This window comes from Salvia splendens, chromosome 5 (assembly GCF_004379255.2).
Source record: "Salvia splendens isolate huo1 chromosome 5, SspV2, whole genome shotgun sequence".
Lineage (NCBI taxonomy): Eukaryota > Viridiplantae > Streptophyta > Magnoliopsida > Lamiales > Lamiaceae > Salvia > Salvia splendens.
This window is the reverse complement of record NC_056036.1, coordinates 35,835,233-35,858,072: the sequence shown is the minus strand read 5'-3', so window position 1 is coordinate 35,858,072 and position 22,840 is coordinate 35,835,233. Positions and strand designations below refer to the sequence as shown.

Sequence of the window (22,840 nt, the reverse complement as noted above, 5' to 3'; positions counted from 1 at the left end):
CGTGTCAGCAATATAATAAAGTGACAAAAATGCTCTTTTAGGGCCTGAGGGTGTTTTGGTCCGAAAAAATATGTTTCGTGATTATATTTAATGTTAGGGTCTTCTGGCGCTATTTTATTTTTGTTAGGGATCTATAATGTCACAGCCCAAATAGTTAGAAATTTTTGAGGCAGTTCACTCCAAAATATAATTATCTACTACTCCTATAATATTTCAATTAGAAATTTTCTTATCGTGAGAACGTAGAAATCACTATCAGGAGATATTTATCTCACAAATATGTTAACTATTTGATTACTCATCAAAAGCTATAGTTTTGTTTATTGTCATAGTAATATTTTTTAGTTAAAAAAGGAAACGAAGAATATTAATTCTTTTAATAATTTTCACAAATGTTAACTATTTGATTACTCATCAAAAGTTATAGTTTTGTTTACTATCATAGTAATATTTTTAGATAAAAAAAAGAAACGAGGAATATTTAATTCTTTTAATAATTTTCTTATATAGTTCATTGCACAAATATATGAACATAGGACCCAATGTATTAAAATTTAATTTATTATCATATATATATTTGTATAGTAGTACTAGTATTTTGGTGGATATCACCTGATATATAGTACTCCCTCCATCACATAATAAACATCACACTTTCTTTTTTTAGTTTTTCTAAAAAAAATATCACATTTCTTTTTTTTTAATCTCTCTTATATTAATATAAATATTTTCTCTCCCCCACATAATACATAAAACAATATCTCCTAAAGTTTCGTGTCATTAAATACTACTACATAAAAATAGTTGGATCTACTAGTGTAATAAACACGTTGGAAAACTTAATTTATGAATGTGTTTAGTCTATATATACTCATAACACCCTTTTCTTTATTGCAGTTATGCTAATATATTGTAGGTCTGCCGGGAAAACTCACTTAGAGCTCTAGGTTAGTGTGGGAGAATATAAGTGAGTAGCTTTCATGGAAAAAATAATTACAAAGTTAATTGCCAAAATTTTACTTTATTTTGTATACCTGATTTTGATTTTCTAGACATGATAATGTTACGACAAGGGGGAGTGATGGGAATATTTTTAGAATGTGTTTAAAAACTGAAAAATCATATCATTGTCATTGATACAATGATATTAGTTACAAGGGGGAGTGATGGGAATTTTTTTAGAATGAGTTTAAAAACTGAAAAATCATATCATTGTCCTTGATACAATGATATTAGGGTTGTCCTTGACATCATAAAACTTATCATTGTCCTTGACATCATAAAACTTATCAATTACTAATATTGAGTCAGAAAATGATTTTATGAATCAACATATCAGTTACAGATATTGTGTCAGAAAATACAACAAGCTGATTTCATGAATTAGCGAACTAATATTAAGTAAAAAATGATATGTTTTGTGTTACTAATTGATATTAATGTATTTGTGAAATTATATAGTTCTGTGTTTTGACTTTAAGAAAAATTCTGTCATGATCCAACTCCTACTTTAAGGTGAAACCACATCTTTAATACTCTCAAACTGATTTCAGGAATTAGTGAACTAATATTAAGTAAAAAATGATATATTTTGTGATATTAATGTATTTGTGAAATGATATAGGTCTGTGTTTTGACTTTAAGAAAAATTCTGTCATGATCCATCTTCTACTTTAAGGTGAAACCACATCTTTAATACTCTCTCTATCTTAACTAAGTTGAATCATATTACTTTTTTAGATGTCCCAGCTAAGTTGAGTCATTTCTTTTTTTGATAAAAAATAAAATATTTAATCACTGTTACTTTATTCCATCACTTACTTTATTCTCTCTTTATTTTTCGTACTTTATTCATTAACTGTTCTCCTACTTTTCAACACAATTTTTTAATCTCTATGCTCAAAAGTTTTAACTTAACTTAGTTGAAATGGAGGGAGTACAATACATAATTAAGACTAAATTTTATCTATTGGATTAAAATATGAAAGATATAGATTTAATTCAAATATGTATCATAATTGTTGGTTAATACTAGAATTTTGAATAAATTTACTCATATAAATTTGAAATAGTTAAACAATATATTACCCTTATACATTATTTTAATTATAACTTATACTATTATACTCCATTCGTCCACAAATAGGAGTCTCATTCATTTCCAGCACGGGTTTTAAAAAATGTTAAGAATTGTGGGTGAAAGAAAGTTAGTGGAATATGGACCCCACTTGTATATATTAGTTTTATATGATATGTGAGTGGAATGAGTTGGTGGAATGTGAGACCTTTTACCATTTATAGAAATAATGAACCGGGACTCCTATTCGCGGACGGACCAAAATGGCAAAACGAGACTCATATTCGTGGATAGAGGGAGTACTACAATACTAATGATGTGGAGTTCACTCTCCACTAACACCATATATACTACCCTTTATCTCTCTCATATTTTATAATTATATATAAATATCCTTGTCAAACTAAGTTCATACTTTTCAAGGAAATGAAGGATTAAGTTATAAAATTATTTTACAATTAAATGTAGTAATTTAAGTATGTAGTGTGTTAATTAAGGAGTACTGTGTATACACAAAAAACTATTAATTGTCCCTAAGGCAATCCAAAATCTCAAATAAAAAATCATTTATACCTTAAATCCTCACTTCAGCTTTTATACCTTACTACAACTCCACAAGTACCAACGACCACCAAATAACAAATTATATCATACCTTAATTATTCATAGTCTCGCCACTTAATTTTTAATTCATCCTTCTTAATCTGCAATTTTGATATAATTATTTAAATTGTGATATTCCAAATATAAAATAAATTATTAAAATTTCCAAAATTACATAATTAAAACAAAGAATTATATAATTAAAATAATAATCAAATTATAAATTAATTAAAAAAACTAGTGCAACAATTGACAATTTTTTAAAATAAAAGTACAATTAAAATCGGCAACAACAAAACAACAAATCGATGCATCTCATTCGCATGTCGTCCACGCACCCACATCGTTGGTCGAGAGGGCGAAGGCACAGCACGCCTGCCGGTATCTGGCTTGGCTCTTGGCTTCACATTCCCCTTCCGCGGACGACCTAAAAACAATGATATACAGAGTATGATATTTTATGCATACAACAAGGTCTTTTTTTGCATGATATTAATGTTGTCTTGTATTATTGAGTTTTTTCAAATATTAAAGTGAATTCGAGAAATGTTCATTGGAGACATCCAACTCCAAGCATTAAAGAATTTTTCATAGAGAGGTTTTGGATCCAATTTGACTACTCTCTAATTAAGTCGAAATATAGTACTACTCCATTAATGAGACAACAATAGTACACCTACTTAAGATTTTTTCATAGCTAGAGAGGTTTTGTTTGTTAATTTGTAGCCCACCATTGTGGACTTTTGGTTATTGGCAAAAATTTTCCATCCCACATCGGTGGGGAGTAGGAAATATGGGGGGTTGGCTGCCTATAAAAGGAGCTCACCCCCCATTTTGTAACGCATCCCCAAATATTGTATTCTCTTCTCCGTTTATATATAAGCGGGCTCTGCAGAGGGTGCTCGGAGACGTAGGCAATTTGGCCGAACTCCGTTATCAAAGTTTCGGGTGTGTTCTTTCTTTATTATTCATTTTGTTCCGCATTTATTTCTGGGTTTATTTTCTGTTGGGATATTGTATTCAATATTATTTGCGGGTTTGGTTGTAGTGTTTTGTACGGTTCTTTTGGGTGTTTTTATATTGTGATAAATACGCCGACTGATAAATTCTGTTAGGAATCTGGTATTTAAGAGGGACAGTGTCCCCGCCAGTCTTTCCAAAGAATTTATTTGGAGAAGTAATTTTATCGAGTAGACCCCATTGGGTTAACTCTGAAATTACTGAATCGGTTCATTTCACTATTTGAGAGAAAATTACCCGGTTTTTTCAACAAGTGGTATCAGAGCCAAAGGTTCGTCCTTGGTTCTGTTTGTTTGTAATATTGAATACTTTATTTTGAGTCTATAATGGAGGGTAATGATCAAGTAAACAAGGCTAGTTCTTCGTCATCGTGGTCGAGGTTTCCACTGTCAAACATGAAATTGACGGTGGAGATATTTGACGGTACTGGCCATTTTGATATGTGGCAGGGGGAGGTTCTAGACTCTCTTTTCCAGCAGGGTCTTGACATTGCCATTGAAGAAAAGAAACCATAAGATATAGATGATAAAGATTGGAGTACCATAAATCGGTTAGCTTGTGGAACAATTCGGTCGTGTCTGTCCAGGGAGCAGAAGTATGCTGTCAAGAATGAGACTTCTGCACATAGATTGTGGAAGACACTGAGGACAAATTTCTGAAGAAAAGTGGTCAGAATAAGCTCCTTATGAAGAAAAGGTTGTTCCGATTTGAATACCGACCAGGTACCACTATGAATGAACACATTACTTTGTTTAACCAATTAGTAGCAGACCTGCTAAATTTAGATGTGAAATTTGAGGATGAGGATCTGGCATTGATGTTGTTGTCATCTCTACCTGATGAATTTGAACATCTGGAGACCACATTACTCCACGGTAAAGAGAATGTGTCTTTAGATACTGTATGTTCTGCTTTGTATAGTCATGAATTGCGAAAGGCAGATAAAATGAAAGGCAAAGCAGTTACAGATGAAGCATTAGTGGCAAGAGGTCGTCAACAAGGCCGATCAAAGGAGAGAAGAGGAAGGTCCAAATCGAAAAGGCGAGTTGCCAAAGATGAGTGTGCTTTCTGTTATGAGAAAGGACATTGGAAGAAAGACTGCCCAAAGTTGAAGAAGAAAGAAAAGGCTTCGCAAGATGCAAATGTTGCTGAATGCAAAAATGATGCGGAGTCAGATTGTTCTTTGACGGTTTCACCTTCAACATCGCATCCAGACGAGTGGATATTGGATTCAGGTTGCACCTATCATATGTGTCTCATCAGGGAGTGGTTCTCTGATTTTGAAGAACTCAATGGCGGACTTGTTTACATGGGAAACGACAGTCCATGTAAGACAGACGGGATAGGCTCAATCAAGCTACGGAATCAGGATGGATCCACCAGAATTCTGAAGGATGTGCGGTACGTGCCCCAGTTGAAGAAGAATCTCATCTCATTGTGGGCCTTAGAATCTAAAGGCCTAGTTGTGATGATGCGAGATGGAATTCTTAAAGCAACTTCAGGAGCATTGGTGATGTTGAAAGGCGTGAGGAAGAACAATTTGTATTACTACCAAGGTAGTACAGTTGTTGGGACAATAGCAACTGCAACTTCGAGTAATAAGAAGGATGCAGAGGCGACGAAGCTTTGGCATTTGCGATTGGGACATGCTGGTGAGAGATCATTGCAAATTCTCGCCAAGCAAGGATTATTGAAAGGTACGAAGTCTTGCAAATTAGAGTTTTGCGAGCATTGTATTCTGGGAAAACAACGAAGAGTAAAATTTGGCACTGCAATCCATAATACGAAGGGAATTCTGGATTACGTGCACTCAGATGTGTGGGGACCTGCCAAGACTCCGTCACTTGGAGGTAGACACTATTTTGTCACTTTTGTTGATGATTTTTCCAGGAGAGTTTGGGTGTACACTATGAAGAGCAAAAATGAAGTCCTTGGGATTTTTCTGAAATGGAAAGCTCAAGTTGAAAATCAGATGGGGAGGAAGATCAAGGTTCTCCGATCTGACAACGGTGGAGAATACAAGAGTGATCCTTTCCAAGATGTATGCCAAGAGTGTGGCATAGTTCGGCACTTCACAGTGAGAAATACACCACAACAGAATGGAGTGTCAGAGCGTATGAATCGAACACTAGTGGAGAAAGTTCGTTGTATGCTGTCTAATGCTGGGCTAGACAGAAAATTTTGGGCTGAGGCCATCACATACGCTCAACATATTGTCAATCGTTTGCCATGTTCTGCCATTGATGGCAAGACTCCTTTAGAGGTATGGTCCGGTAAACCTGCAACTGATTATGATTCTTCGCATATTTTTTGTTCTATTGCATATTATCATGTGACTGAATCAAAGTTGGATCCACGTGCAAAGAAGGCTTTGTTTATGGGTTTCAGTGCTGGTGTTAAAGGATATCGGTTATGGTGTTTGGAGTCTAAGAAGATGATTGTAAGTAGGGATGTTACCTTTGATGAATCTTCCATGTTGAATAAGGTAAATCCAAATAGTAGTGATACTTCGCAGCAGGTGGAGTATACACCGAAGCAGGTGGAGTTCGAAGAAGCAGTTGTGATCCCAACTACGAACACCACAAATGACTATCCTACGGAAGAAGAAGAGTCAGATGATGAAGAGGTTCCACCCCAAGAACCTTCGCAGCAATCAGAGCCAATTGCAGTTAGGCGAACGAGGCGGGAAAATAAGAAACCTGCTCGATTTGCGGATATGGTAGCATATGCGCTTCCAGTTGTTGATGATGTTCCATGTATCTTTTCGAAAGCTATTGAAAGTTCAGAAAGTGATGGTTGGAAAGGTGCTTTGGAAGAAGAGATGCAATCTCTTCAGAAGAACAAGACGTGGAAGCTGATGCCATTGCCGAAAGGCAAGAAGGCAATTGGATGTAAATGGGTTTTTGCAAAGAAATAGGGATTTCCTGACAAAGATGATGTTCGCTACAAAGCAAGATTGGTAGCTAAAGGCTACGCCCAGAAGGAGGGAATTGATTACAATGAGGTATTTTCTCATGTTGTTAAACATTCATCCATTAGAATTTTGTTGGCTTTGGTAGCGCAGTTGAATTTGGAGCTAGCTCAACTTGATGTGAAGACCGCGTTTTTACATGGTGATTTGAAGGAGGAAATCTATATGACCCAACCGGAGGGATTCAAGATTGCTGGTAAAGAAAATTGGGTTTGCAAGTTGAACAAATCATTGTACGGATTGAAGCAGTCTTCAAGACAGTGGTACAAACGGTTTGACAAATTTATGAAGGATCAGATGTACACAAGAAGCAAATACGACCACTGTGTGTATTTGCGCAAACTTCAAGATGGTTCCTACATCTACCTACTCTTATACGTTGATGATATGCTGATAGCATCAAAGAGCCAAGTTGAAATTGACAGATTGAAGGCTCAGTTGAGTAAAGAGTTCGAGATGAAGGATTTGGGGGAAGCCAAGAAGATTCTCGGTATGGAGATTACAAGGGATAGAGAGGGAGGCAAGCTTTGGCTGACACAGAAGCAGTATTTGATCAAAGTACTACAACGTTTTGGTGTAAATGATGATTCCAAATCTGTAAGTACCCCACTTGCTCATCATTTGAAACTTAGTTCTCAGTTATCTCCAAAAACGGAAGATGAGCGAGAATATATGGCGAAAGTTCCCTATGCTAACGCAATTGGAAGCTTGATGTATGCAATGGTGTGTACAAGACCAAACATTTCACAGGCCGTTGGTATTGTGAGCAGATACATGCATGATCCAGGAAAGGGTCATTGGCAAGCTGTGAAATGGATTCTGCGGTATATCAAAGATACTGTAGATATTGGTTTGTTGTTTGAGCAGGATAAATTACTTGGTCATTTTGCAGTTGGATATTGTGATTCCGACTATGCTGGTGATTTGGATAAGCGAAGATCTACTACTGGCTATTTGTTCACTTTAGCGAGTGCGCCAATTAGTTGGAAGTCTACCTTGCAGTCAACGGTAGCTTTGTCTACGACAAAGGCAGAGTACATGGCCATTACTGAAGCTGTGACGGAGGCGATTTGGCTTCATGGGTTGCTGAAAGAATTGGGTGTTGGTCAGAAACAACTTGAAGTATATTCTGACAGCCAGAGTGCTATTCATTTAGCAAAGAATCAGGTCTTTCATGCAAGGACGAAGCACATTGATGTTCGCTATCATTTTGTGCGGGAAATTCTCGAAGAAGAGAAAATTGTCATCCGAAAGGTTCCGACTTTGGAGAATCCTGCAGATATGTTGACCAAGGTGGTGACGAGGGCCAAGTTTGAACATTGTTTGGACTTGGTTAATATTCTGCGATTTGGAGTTGGCGCTTGACTGCGCCAATATGAAAGCACCGCAGGTCGTTTGTTTGGATGGGGAAGATTTGTGTTCAGTGTGATTTGAAATTTTGCCAAGGTGGAGATTTGTTAATTTGTAGCCCACAATTGTGGACTTTTGGTTATTGGCAAAATTTTTCCATCCCACATCGGTGGGGAGTAGGAAATATGGGGGGGTTGGCTGCCTATAAAAGGAGCTCACCCCCCATTTTGTAACACATCCCTAAATATTGTATTCTCTTCTCCGTCTATATATAAGCGGGCTCTGCAGAGGGTGCTCGGAGACGTAGGCAATTTGGCCGAACTCTTTTATCAAAGTTTCGGGTGTGTTCTTTCTTTATTATTCATTTTGTTCCGCATTTATTTCTGGGTTTATTTTCTGTTGGGATATTGTATTCAATATTATTTGCGGGTTTGGTAGTAGTGTTTTGTACGGTTCTTTTGGGTGTTTTTATATTGTGATAAATACACCGACTGATAAATTATGTTAGGAATCTGGTATTTAAGAGAAACAGTGTCCCCGCCAGTCTTTCCAAAGAATTTATTTGGAGAAGTAATTTTATCGAGTAGACCCCATTGGGTTCTCTGAAATTACTAAATCGGTTCATTTCACTATTTGAGAGAAAATTACCCGGTTTTCTCAACATTGTTCATTGGAGTAGTATTCAATTCCATTAATGAGAAGCGAACGATTTCTAAATGTAGAGTTGCGTTGCATAGAAGACAACCAACTCAGACAATTGTACGTGGTAGTTGAAGCACGTGAGGAAAGAAACATCACCCTCTATTACATGTCCCCAATATAAAAAAACACAGTTCAAGAGAGGAAATTAAAAAGATTATAATATCAAAATGTGTAGCCTTGTAATGCAAATGGCATTTCCTAGCAACTCAACTAAACGTTCTCATAACTCAGACAACAAGTCTTCAAAACTCTCTACTAACAGAATTAGTAATGCTTGTCACCGCCTCCGTTGCTCCTTGCAACTCAATGCTGATCAGCTCCCAGCTGCAGAACGACGATCTGGAAACTACAGTCCTTCCCGTTGGGATGTCGACTATATTCAATCACTCCACAGTGATTATAAGGTACTATTAATTACTATGTCTATATGATATATATACACTGATGAATAAGTTCTCTAGTGTGATATATAGTAATAGTATTCAATTTTTGCAGGAGGAAAGGCACAGGAAAAGAGCTAGTTATGCAAGTGAAGAAGATGGTGGAGAAAGAAACCATCCCATCCGACGGCTGGAGTTGATCGATGAGTTGCAAAGACTAGGTCTATCTCAGCATTTGCAGAATGAATTCAAAGAAATCTTAAACTCTATATATTTGGATACTACACATGACAAGAGTAATATGGACTTGTACTCCACAGCTCTTGCCTTCAAACTCCTAAGACAACATGGTTATCAAGTTGGTCAAGGTATATCAAAATTTAATTATTCAAGTTGATGAATTCATGTTACGTTTCAGTTAAAATTAATTCCTCGATCGTTATTGGCAGATGTGTTTGACAGCTTCAAGAACGAGGAGGGTGAGTTCAAACAAAGCCTTATTGATGACACAAGAGGCATGTTGCAACTCTACGAAGCTTCATTCTTGTTAACGGAAGGTGAAAGCACGCTCAAGCTAGCTAGAGAATTTGCAACCTAAATTCTGCAGCAAAAACTAGTGAATGGTGATATTGATTACTCTAACCTAGTATCATCGATACGCTATTCTCTTGATATCCCAATCCATTGGAGGATTGAGAGGCTAAACACAAGTGTGTGGATTGATTCATATAAGAAGAATCCCGACATGAATCCAACAGTGTTGGAGCTTGCCATACTCGACTCCAATATTGTACAAGCACAATATCAAGAAGAACTCAAACAAGTCTTACAGTCAAGTGCAACGTACACATATATATATATAGAGAGAGTAGTGATTTAGGGCAAGATCCCCTTAAACCTATAACTAGAGAACAAATCACAGCCACAAGATCAACAAAATCAAGGGCTAGGGTTAATTTTTGAATTTTAAGGATAAATTAGTTCCATCAATCACAAATTTACTCCATAATAACAAGGCAGGGGTATTATGGTCATTGCATATCCAATTGAATTTACGCAACATCAGGTTAGGTCTGCAAAATTCAACGATTGCCAAGCTGATTTGATTGATTTTCGAATTTAAATGGCTCCACTGAATCGGAGCGCAGCAACAATTTGAAATCCCTAATTTGAGGTAACGCCATGAAACTTTCGCGTGTAGACTGGAATTCTGTAGGTCGTAGGAGCAATTGGAAAGACAAAAGGGTAAGTAAACAGAGGAGAGGATGGAGCAGCAGTCATTGGTTAGCTCCGAATACTGGTGATGAACATGATAGGACTGAGGTTGGGGAAGGCGTTGAGGGTCGTGTTGATGGTGGATTTGAAGCAGTAGAAACTGGAGAAAGAGGTTGTGTGGAAGGGAGTTTGCGAAGTAGAGATGAAGATGATTGATGATAGTAATGTGAATGATTCCAAGGCATAAGATAAAAATCTGGTACTGAATTCTAGATAGCAGAAAGTGTTGATGATGAAATAAAAATAGTTAAACTTTCTTGTATGACTGGTTTATACAGTGATAATATTAGTATTAATTAGGCCAGAGATTACTTTTCTATTACAAGAGAAATTATTATGTTCATTTTGATAATTATCCATGCTTTGTGGCTTACAAGAGTGAAGTGAACTAATGCTAAGAGTGATGTGATTTGTAAACAAGAGTGAAGTGAACTAATGCTAAGAGTGATGTGCTTTGTGAACAAGAGTGAAGTGAACTAATGCTAAGAGTGATGTGATTTGTGAACAAGAGTGAAGTGAACTAATGCTAAGAGTGATGTGGTTTGTGAACAACAGTGAAGTGAACTAATGCGAAGACTGATGTGATTTGTGAACAACAGTGTAGTGAACTAATGCTAAGAGTGATTTTATTTTCTCATATCCATGAAGCTGTTGCAGCCGAAATAAGGTCTAAGATTCGTAAACAATAGAACTAATGCTGAGAGTGATGTGATTCGTAAAATCATGCTAAGAGTGATGTGTTTTGTAAACAAGAGTGAAGTGAAATCATAATAAGAGTGATGTGTTTTGTAAACAAGAGTGGAGTAAAATCATGCTAAGAGTGACGTGTTTTGTAAATAAGAGTGAAGTAAAATCATAATAAGAGTGACATGTTTTGTAAACAAGAGTGAAGTAAAATCATGCTAAGAGTGATGTGTTTTGTAAACAAGAGTGAAGTAAAATCATAATAAGAGTGATGTGTTTTGTAAACAAGAGTGAAGTAAAATAATGCTAACAGTGATGTGTTTTGTAAACAAGAGTGAAGTAAAGTCATGCTAAGAGTGATGTGTTTTGCAAACAAGAGTGAAGTAAAATCATGCAAAGAGTATCAGTGTTTTGTAAACAAGAGTGAAGTAAAATCATGTTAAGAGTGATTGTTTTGTAAACAAGAGTGAAGTAAAATCATGCTAAGAGTGATGTGTTTTGCAAACAAGAGTGAAGTAAAATCATAGTAAGAGTGAAGTAAAGAAACGACAACATTGTAAAATTTTTAATAAACAGTAACTGTTATTAGCAGATAAAATCGTATTATCAAGATATAAACAACGAATTGAGGTCCTTGTGGAGTTGGCAAACAAAATTTAGATGTATGAAAATGATTATGAAATGAGATAATCGTAGCTAAAATTATTCAATCTAATTCAAATTATATTCATATATGATCGTACTTTTTTTAAATTTTGAATGACAAATTATGAACCTTTCCATTCTTATATCGGTGAAATCGAAGCTAATATAGTGGACTACGTACAAATCATTCAATGATATAATTGGCATCATAATTTGATTCATTTATATCTTTTTATTCACATTTTTCTCTCATTTTCTTCATCCCTTTGCATCCTTTTATTATATCTTTTATTTTTCGCCATCAACAATTGCGGACGGCCGCTGCATAAGCGGCATCAGCTCTCGCCATTGGTTCGCTGCCTTAACAACATATATCTCCGCCAGAACTGATCAGGGAACGCCGGCAGGTTGAGGTCGAAATCCCGGTGACTAACAGTGGACCCCACCCCTTCCGACGAACTGGAGGCGGCGGTGGTGCCATCGTAGTAGTGGCAGCGCTTGTGCCCTCCCAATGCCTGCCCCGTGGGGAAGCGCTTGTGGCAGATGGCGCACTTGTGGACTCTCCCTCCGGCGCCGGAGGAGGGTGCCGCCGGAGAGGAGGTGCAAGCTGCTCTGCCACCTCTTTCGTGAGAGAAGGAGAGAGTGCGTGTTTGTGTGTGAGTGTGAATAGTGTGTATGTGAAAATATGAGAATAAGGTTGATTCCTAAAATACCCCTATGCAGTTTTTATTAACTAAAAATGCTTACTTATTTTGGTCATTGGATTAAGATAATGAGTGGCTGAGATTTGTTCTCTAGTTATACACTTAAAATTAGTTATATCTTGATCACTAACCTATATATATATATATATATATATAGGGGAGCGTTATTCTCCTATTCATCCCTTAGATCCTTTATTCTTCTTATATGAGCCGTTAGATCTCATTCATCAACGGTCCAGATGATCTGCATTATTACACTATAATTGTGCATTATTAGTCGGTGTGCATTATTTAACTAAAAATCTGCATTATTACACTATAATGGTGCATTATTAGTCGGTGTGCATTATTCAACGGAAAATCTGCATTATTAAATGACGTGGCACTAATCTAACCGTCGGGTGATAAAATCGTGGGGCTGAGATCAAGAAGGAAAAATGAGAAAATATACTAACTAACTAATTAAATTTTCATTAATTAATCCTTGATTATCCACATATAGGTGGTGGAGAAATGACCGGTTTGCGGAGATGCTCCCCTTCGTGAGAGACAGGTTGGTGGAATGTTACTATTGGGGCGTTGGGATCAGGGACGAAGCCTGGAATTGATGTGAGAAGGGGCAAAAATATATTATCTAACAAATTTTGAAATATTGAGAAGGGGCATTTAAGAGAAAATCAAAAGTACATTGGTAAATTTAAAAAAAAATAGCATTGATATATATTTTTTGGGGAGGGGCAATTGTCACACTAATACACTACATAGATCCGCCCCTGGTTGGGATCGTGCAACCTCGTCAGCATGGAATGGGGAGAATGGCAGTCGACAAATCCATCATTCTTATAACAGTTATTGACGACGTTTATGATGTCTATGGTACCTTAGAAGAACTCCAACAATTCACACAGGTCGTACGAAGGTGTACTCTAATCGTGCACCACCACCCCTTAAACCAACTTTTATATATAGAGAAACTATTTTTCTGCATAACACTAATGTTATTTAATTTAATCTCAGATGGGATATCAATTCAATCGACCAACTTCCTAGCTACATGCAATTGTGTTTTCTCGGACTGGACAACTTTATCAATGACAGCCTATGATGTCCTGAAAGAGCAAGTGTCGAATATTTGGTGGACTCTCATTTGGGCTGGTTTTATCTTTGGCCCATGTGTTGCTGATTTGGGCTTGGCCCAAAACTTATGCCTTCCACTCCAGATGCAGCCACCTGTACTCCCACCCGGATCATGGCTCTCAGCCGAAGGATTGCGAAGTGTGCTTGTTATGTGTGTGAGTCTTCTGATTCCCTAATTCATTCTACACACTTCACTTTCTCTCTTCAGATATTTCTCTCTCTCTCAGAGTTCTTCGCTCTTTTTCTTCCTTTCTTCTCCGACGGTTCTCTGGTGATTTCTGTGTGATCTTGCACGGTTGAAAGTGCTTCAGATCTTGCTACAGTAATAGAGGAGGCAACCACTTCAGTTGCTGGTGTTGGTTGAGAACTAGGGTTTCCTGTTTGGAGCGTTTCTGTGCGAGGTTGTTCTCGAACGGTGTAGATCTGGGGTGTAGGAGTCGGTTAGGCCTGGAATCTGGAGTGTGAGGTTAATCACTGGTAGATTCGGCTGTGCTCCTTTTGGATCTGTGTTCTGGAGAATAGGCTTGTATCATCGGCAGGTGGCTGAGTCGTTGATTGTTGTCTTCTTTGTGTTTCTTTCGGTATTCCTTAATTGTTTGCACTGGATCCGAGTGGATCTGTTACCTTGTGTTTCTAACGAGGGTTTTGAGTGTGTAGGGTTGTTAAAGCCTATCTTGGAGTGATTAAGCTCAAGGACTTAGTTTGTAGTAGCTATTGTGTATTTGACTGTAATAGCTAGACTCGTTGTATATATCAGTCGCTTGGTTGATGGTTTGACTGAGCCATCTTGTAATAAGACCAAAGAGGTCTCGGTAAATAGTGAATCTGGAATTTGTCTGATCCCTACAGTGGTATCAGAGCCACGGGGGGACGATTCCGGCACGCCGAGTCGCTATAAGGAGGTGGGCAAGTTGAACCTTCCCTCGAGTGGGGGTTTGCTCTGGTAAATTGGCTGTGACTCTTTCTCTGTTTTGTTTTTCCTGTTTAGTGCCACTCTAGGTTTGGGTTTTTTGCTGCTGGTAGACAGCCTTGGCAAGGCTTAAGGTTTCTCTGTGTTTCCCTGTGTGTTTTACTTGCTTCCGTGGTTTTCTTGGTGTTCTCTGATCTCTGATCTCATTTCACCTGGTCACCAAGCATCTTATACTGCCTAAGTGACCCCCTGCGCCCTCCAAGAGTGAGTGATTGCGAACTGGGATAGCCTTAGCCAGTGTTGCTCGTGATAGTCAGGGTATTGAGGTCTGACCTGTGTGGTTCTTGTGCTCTCTGTTTTCTTGGGTGACTTATGTGAGAATCTGTGTTTCTGGCCTTGTGTGCATGTCTATGTTCTCTCTTGTGTGCAAAGTTGTGTGTTCTTACCTTGCTCACTGTGTTTTGGCTGAATTGGTGTCCAAAATGTCTCAGCCTATTGGTTTGGTTCCATTTAATGGAAAAATGACTTTATGATTTGGAAACAAAAATTGAAGTGTATTTTGATTCAGCAAAAGGTTTTCAAGTCTGTTGATGGTACTTTGTCTGATGATGTTTCTCCTGAAAAACAAGATGAAATGAATGAGATGGCCAGGGCTACTATAATTCTCAATTTGTCTGATTCTGTGATTAGAAAGGTTGATCATGTTGAATCTGCTTCTGAAATGTGGAAATTACTTGATACTTTGTTCACTAAAACTTCCATGTCCTCCAGAATGTATTTGCTTGAAAAGCTGTTCAAATTTAAGCTTGATTTGTCTAAGGATATAGATGATAATGTGGATAGGTTTCAGAAGCTTGTTCAAGATATAAAAATATCTGGTGATAAGACTATTGATGAATATACTAGCATTGCTCTAATGAATGCCATTCCTGATAACTATAGTGATGTAAAGGCTGCCATTAAATATGGCAGAGATTCTGCTCCTCTAGAACTGATTATAAGCTCTCTTAAGTCTAAGGAACTTGAATTAAGGGAAAGGGGTTTTGACAAATCTACTGCCAACAAAGTGTTAATGTTAGGGGTAGATCTAACTCAAGAGGGGGATTTGAATCTAATGGGTGTTCCAGTTCTAGGTCTAATTCTAAAAGGAGGAATAACAGGTCTAGGTCTAACAGTAGGGACCCTAAATCCTTAAGGAAATGCTATAACTGTGGAGAAACTGGGCACTACAAGAAGGAGTGTACTAAGCCAAAGAAAAATAGGCCTCCTAACCATAATAATCACATAAACCACAATTCCAACCCCCAGATTGAAAATGTTGCAAATATGGTCAAATATGAGGCTGACAATGAATCTGTTTTTATGGTGCATGATTTGCTGAATATAAATGCCTCCCCTATGTGTCCTTTTACTTCAAATGACTGGTTATGTGATTCTGGATGTACTTATCATGTGAGTCCCTTCAAAGAAGTGTTTACTGAGATAAAGCATGTGTCAAATACTTATGTGTCAATGGCTGATGACAAGAAGTGTGAAATTCTTGGTATTGGCACTGTGTGTTTGAAATTTGATAATGGCTATGTGCTAAACTTGAAGGATGTTAGATATGTTCCAGATCTATGCTATAATTTTATGTCATGCACTGCTCTTGAAAACTCTGGAATGGGTCGTAAGTGGGGGGACGGTTGTATGAAAATTTGTAAGGGGTCTATGTGTCTGTTTAAGGCTAAAAGAAAGTGTGGCTTGTATGTTTGTACTGCTGTTCCTCTTACTAGTGAAAAAGCTTGTGCCAATGTTGTAAAAACTGACAAATTAATGTTGTGACATAATAGGCTAGGTCATATGAGTGAAAAGGGGATGAATATTCTGAAAAAACATGCCATACTGTCTGATTCTGATGTCCATGGTGAATTACCTTTCTGTGACACATTTGTGCTTGGTAAACAACATAAAGTGACTTTTCCAACTCATGTTCCTGCTAATGTGAGTAGAAATGTGTTGGAATATCTGCATATGGATGTGTGGGGACCTGCTTCTGTGTCACCTCACTCTGGTTCAGTCTATTTTCTTTTTGTTATTGATGACTTTTCAAGAAAAGTGTGGTGTTTTCTGATGAAACATAAGTATGATGTGTTTGGAAAATTTACTACTTAGAAAACCTTGATAGAAAACCAGACTGGAAAGAGAATTAAAGGAATCAGAACTGACAATGGTCTTGAATTTTGTAATAAACAAATGGATGACCTGTGTGCTGGTTTTGGAATTAAGAGGCATAGAAATGTACCCTATACTCCTCAACAAAATGGAGTAGCTGAGAGAATGAATAGGACTTTACTTGAAAAGGTTAGATGCATGCTTTCAAAATCTGGTTTGTCAAAGAAATTTTAGGGTGAAGCTTTGTTAACTGCTGCATATCTGGTAAATAGGTCTCCCTCTGTGCCTTTATTGGGGCAGTGCCCTGAATATGTGTTTGCTGGAAAGCCCTTGAAACTTTCTCACCTAAGAGTGTTTGGATGTTCTGCTTTTGTGCATACTAAGACTGACAAACTTGAACCTAGGTCTAGAAAGGGTGTTTTCTTGGGATATCCTGAGGGTGTCAAAGGATATAGGATCTGGCTGAGAGATGAGCCTGGTTTTAAGGTCATTATCAGCAGGGATGTTGTGTTCAATGAGGTTGAATTTCCCTGTCTGAAATTGACTAATAATTCAGCTCTAGAGAGTGTGGACAGTGACCCTCCAAGTGAGGTGGAGTCCACAGATTTACCCACTGATGTGGAGCATCCAATGGATACTTCAAGTGAGGTGGAGCAACCTTTTTGGAACTCAGTGTCAGCCTATACTCCTAGTGACACACCCTATGAGGGAAATCTACATGATGATACTGTTAACAATGTGCCTCTACCTGATGTCAATGTGCATGCTAGTCCTATAAGAGTAAATGTTCCCTTACCTGCTCAGAATGTGTTAAACAGTCCTTCTGGAGTTCAAAATGCTATTGATGCACCAAATTTGAATGACTATGTGCTTTCCAGAGATAGGCCTAGAAGGCTGAATGTGCAAAAACCTACTAGATATGTAGGGCTTGTTGATTTGATTAACTTGGCTTTTAATGTGCATGAATCTGATGGGGATGATCCTCAAACCTACAATCAGGCTAAAAAGTCTAAGTTCTGGAATAAATGGTATAATGCTATGGTGGAAGAAATGAACTATCTGAAAATAAATCTTACATGGATCCTTGTGCCCCTGCCTCTGGGTGCTTCTGTGGTTGACTGTAGGTGGTTGTATAAACTGAAGAATGAGGTGGAGGGGCTGAGGTATAAGGCCAGATTAGTGGCCAAAGGTTTTACTCAACAAGAGAGGGTAGATTACACTGAAATATTTGCTCTTGTGGTTAAATTCACTACTGTGAGGTTGATGCTTACTTTGTGTGCTCATTTTGACTGGGAGTTAAAGCAAATGGATGTTAAAACCGCTTTCTGGCATGGTGATCTTGATAAACCTATATATATGAGACAGCCAGAAGGTTTTGTAGATCCAAAGTTTCCTAATCATGTTTGCTTGTTGAAAAAAACTTTATATGGTCTAAAACAGTCTCCTAGGCAGTGGAACATTAAGTTTAATACTTGTATGCATAAATTGGGCTTTGTTAGAAGTACTTTTGATGCTTGCTTGTATGTGAAGAATCTGAGTTCTGTTCCTGTTTTCCTGCTCTTGTATGTTGATGACATGCTGATTATGGGTCCTTGTTTGAAAACCATAAGTGTTGTGCAAGCTGCTTTGAGTGAGAATTTTGATATGAAAGACTTAGGGGATGCTCAGAAAATATTAGGAATCAATATTTTCAGGAATAGAAAAAAACATGCTCTTGTTTTGCATCAGGAACCCTATGTGCACAAAATTCTGAAAAAGTTTAATATGCATGAAGCTAAACCTGTTTCAGTACCCCTTGCTGGTCATTTTGTGTTAAGTAAAGACCTTTGTCCTCAAACTGAACATGACATCAATGCTATGAATAAGGTTCCCTATGCTAATGCTATTGGATCTGTGATGTACTTGATGGTTAGTACCAGGCCTGATATTGCATATGTTGTGTCTTGCTTGAGTAGATATATGTCCAATCCTGGTCCTGTGCATTGGGAAGCTTTGAAATGGTTATTGAGATACCTTAAGCATACTGCTAAGTATGGTCTATGCTATTCTAGGTGTGAAGAAGGTGTTAAACTTGCTGGTTATGTTGATTCTAACTATGCTAATGACAGAGATAAGATGAAGTTCACCACTTCCTATGTTTTTACTATGTGCAGATCTTGCATTAGTTGGAAGTCACAACTGCAGCACATAGTGGCTCTGTCCACTACTGAGTCATAATACATTGCCATTACAGAAGCTATGAAAGAGGCAGTGTGGTTGAAGGGAGTGCTTTCTGAACTGAACTTTGTGAAAACTCCTCCTGTTGTGGTTTCTGATTCTCAATCTGCTATACAACTGTGTAAAAATCCTATTTTCCATGATAGAACTAAGCACACTGATGTAAGGTTGCATTACATTAGGGATATTGTAGAAAAGGGTGAAGTGTTTTTTTAAAAGGTTCATACTGACAAAAACCCTGCTGATATGGAGACAAAAAGCTTACATGTTGAGAAACTTCTCTTCTGCATAAAGTTCTTACACTTTGATCTAGGATAGGTTGCATGTCCCGGGGAGAAAGTCCTCAGGTACCTTATCTACTGTGGTAATGGTGATAGGTGACTTGAGGCAACAAGTCCTCTTAGACTAATGGGTTTTCAACCCTCTGGTGTCTAGATGCAACTTGGTGGTTCCCAAAATGCCAGTGAACTTTATTCTTTGGGGCTGAGGGGGCTACCATGTAGGCTGTGATGAATTTACACCTTAGCCGTTTGGTGCAAGCTGGTTTCCCAGAATGAAGTCCAAGGTGGAGCATGTCGAATATTTGGTGGACTCTCATTTGGGCTGATTTTATGTTTGGCCCATGTGTTGCTGATTTGGGCTTGGCCCAAAACTTATGCCTTCCACTCCAGATGCAGCCACGTGTACTCCCACCCGGATCATGGCTCTCAGCCATAGGATTGCGAAGTGTGCTTGTTATGTGTGTGAGTCTTCTGATTCCCTAATTCATTCTACACACTTCACTCTCTCTCTTCAGATATTTCTCTCTCTCTCAGAGTTCTTCGCTCTTCTTCTTCCCTTCTTCTCCGACGGTTCTCTGGTGATTTCTGTGTGATCTTGCACGGTTGAAAGTGCTTCAGATCTTGCTACAGTAATAGAGGAGGCAACCACTTCGGTTGTTGGTGTTGGTTGAGAACTAGGGTTTCCTGTTCGGAGCGTTTATGTGTGAGGTTATTCTCGAACGGTGTAGATCTGGGGTGTAGGAGTCGGTTAGGCCTGGAATCTGGAGTGTGAGGTTAATCACTGGTAGATTCGGCTGTGCTCCTTTTGGATCTGTGTTCTGGAGAATAGGCTTGTATCATCGGCAGGTGGCTGAGTCGTTGATTGTTGTCTTCTTTGTGTTTCTTTCGGTATTCCTTAATTGTTTGCACTGGATCCGAGTGGATCTGTTACCTTGTGTTTCTAACGAGGGTTTTGAGTGTGTAGGGTTGTTAAAGCCTATCTTGGAGTGATTAAGCTCAAGGACTTAGTTTGTAGTAGCTATTGTGTATTTGACTGTAATAGCTAGACTCGTTGTATATATCAGTCGCTTGGTTGATGGTTTGACTGAGCCATCTTGTAATAAGACCAAAGAGGTCTCGGTAAATAGTGAATCTGGAATTTGTCTGATCCCTACAGCAAGGTTTCAACATCATCCCATAGGTACGAAAATTGGTAAATTAAAATTTATTATCGATAATTGCATTAAGCAAATAATGAAAAAGAATAAAATGAATTAATTAATATGATATGGTAATTGCTGTTAGTATGCCTTAAATCTTTATTTTTTGCCGCTAGCCAAATTATGTTTCTGTTTTGGGTCCTAATTGTTATATTGGGTCTAGCCCGTCTAGTGTGCCTATTTAAAAAGGACACATAACTCTGTAATCCGAAAATAATCTGAATACAATTTGTTCTAAATTTGTGTCTCTTTACATTTCTGTTTGTCTCGATTACACAATTACTCTATTATATCATAACAATTGTAGTGGACGGATTTCGTGGAGGCATATCTGGTGGAGGCTAAGTGGTACCACAGTGGGTACAAACCAAGTCTGGAAGAGTATATGAATAACTCATGGACCTCAGTGTCAGGCCCTCTTGTACTAACACAGCATTTTTTGGAGTAACACAATCTCTTACAAAGGAACTGTCGACAGATTTTTCGGAAACAACGATTTAGTTCGTTGCTCATCAATGATTTTGCGGCTTGCTGATGATCTAGGAACCTCTTCGGTAACATATATAATTCCATTGATTGATTTAACAAGTTCTTGAGTAATTTACAACCAATTAATTAACCCTACTTTTAATTACTTTGTGTCAGCATGAAGTTAGCAGAGGGGATGTACCAAAATCAATCCAGTGCTACATGAACGACAACAATGCTACGGAGGAAGAGGCGCGAGAGCATGTGAAATGGGTGATTGGGGAGATGTGGAAGACGATGAACAAGGAGAGGGTGTCGAAGGATTCTCCGTTTTGCAAGGATTTTATAGAATGTGCAGTGGATATGGGAAGGATGGCACAGTATATGTACCACTATGGAGATGGACATGGCTTAACACACAACACAATTTATCGAAATATGACCACCTGCTTGTTCCACCCTTTTACTTGAAACACATGTGTAATACTACAATCCTAGTTTAAACTAAGTGGGTGAATAATACCTAGCTACTTAATTATGCTCCTGAGTAGTATGGAACAATCAATGCCTATGTGAGTCATATCATATGTGTGTAGGTAACAACATACTACTATAGTAGTAGTATTTAATTATTGATTCCTCTTTTGATCAGTTGCCGATTCCACATACAAGAATTAATTGAAGAAGAACAAATATAGAGTAGTATGGAAGGAAACATCAAAATCAAATTAACAAAAAAGGAAGAATCTAAATAGTAGGAAAAAACATATGATTAGGAAGTGTAGATGAAGAGGCGCCATCAGTACTCCCATTAAACACATGACCACCACCACCACTCCACCCATGATAATACCCTTCATTGCTCATCGTAGAATAAGGCAAGAGATGATCGAATCCAAGCGACAGCGTCCACGAAGGATCACCACTGTGGCAATGCAAACGCTGAGACGTCTCCGAAACCCTAACCATCTCCTTCTGCACTTTATCATCAAGCTCCTTCTTAAATCCCGCCACGCGCTCCTTCAACGCGCCGAGCTGCGCGTGGTCGAAGCCATCTAGCGAGGCCGGGAGCCAGCCCTGGTGGCGGCCGGCTTCCCTGAGGCGGTCGATCTCCCCTGCCCGGGCCCTCTCGGATCGGAGCATGGTCTCGAGGCGGGTGAGGTCGATGTTGAGGTCGCGGATGTTGGAGTTGCGGTGGGCCTCCATGAGGAGGTGGGTGGGAGGGGGAGGGGGAGGGGCGGAGAGGCGGTCGACGACGTCCTCGACGCTGGGGTGGCCGAAGCAGTAGACCTTGTTGGCAGGGGAGAAGACCACGATGGCGGCCTCGGCCCCGCACAGGGTGCAGAGCTCGCTGGCCTTCTTGAAGAGGCCTGCGCGGCGCTTCGAGAAGGTCACTTGGAGGTTGCTGTGATTCTCCATCTTCACCATCTTAACTTTTTGCCTGCCTTTGCTCTTTCTTGCTGGGGCGCTTTGCTTTGATGAAGAGGAGGAGTTCATGTCTATGGTTTGGTGATTTTTGGTTTGATGATTTTGTGGGATTTCAGGTATTTATGGGGGAGGATTTTGATCTGAAATTGGTAGGAGTATTTGAGTTTTCACAAAGTCTTTGGAGTTAATATGTGTCTCTTTTAGGTATGTTGTTAATTGCTTTTGTTCGTGTTTTTTTATGAGTGGGATGATACATTGATGCGAGACAAAATTTATTTAGGTTGAATGTATGTTATTTAGGCTAATTTGGGTAATAATTCGGTTGAATGTATGTGTTCTTCACTCTTCAGGCTAATTTGGGTAATAATGTGTTCGAATTTGTACCCGGTAGAGCTCCATTTCGGTGCGTAAAAAAATTGAAAATGTATTTAGCAGCACTCAGATTACATTAACGTCAAGTGATCGTCATATAAATGTGATAATTAATTAATATTTTTATGAGATTTTTTACAACCAAAATGAACGCACCTTTTAATTTGGAAAAGAGTCATGTTTTCTGCACAGTTTTCTATTTATTGTCATTAAACCATTGTCGATATAAAATGAAGAATAATTATCTTAAGAAAAAATCATAT

General features: G+C 38.3%; 1 protein-coding gene and 1 pseudogene across 1 annotated transcript; one reads left to right on the top strand and one right to left on the bottom strand.

The window, feature by feature from the left end:
- Nucleotides 1-8,574: 8,574 nt before the first annotated feature.
- LOC121804205 lies at nucleotides 8,575-21,248 on the top strand (annotated as a pseudogene).
- Nucleotides 21,249-21,524: 276 nt separating this feature from the next.
- LOC121804203 (agamous-like MADS-box protein AGL62) lies at nucleotides 21,525-22,324 on the bottom strand. Its single transcript, XM_042203732.1, has one exon. The coding sequence runs from the start codon at nucleotides 22,272-22,274 to the stop codon at nucleotides 21,525-21,527; it is 750 nt and encodes a 249-aa protein (XP_042059666.1). The 5' UTR covers nucleotides 22,275-22,324.
- Between the last annotated feature and the right edge of the window lie 516 nt (nucleotides 22,325-22,840).

Coding starts and splice junctions, on each gene's coding strand:
- LOC121804203 (XM_042203732.1), bottom strand. CDS start 22,274: ATGAACTCCTCCTCTTCATCAAAGCAAAGCGCCCCAGCAAGAAAGAGC.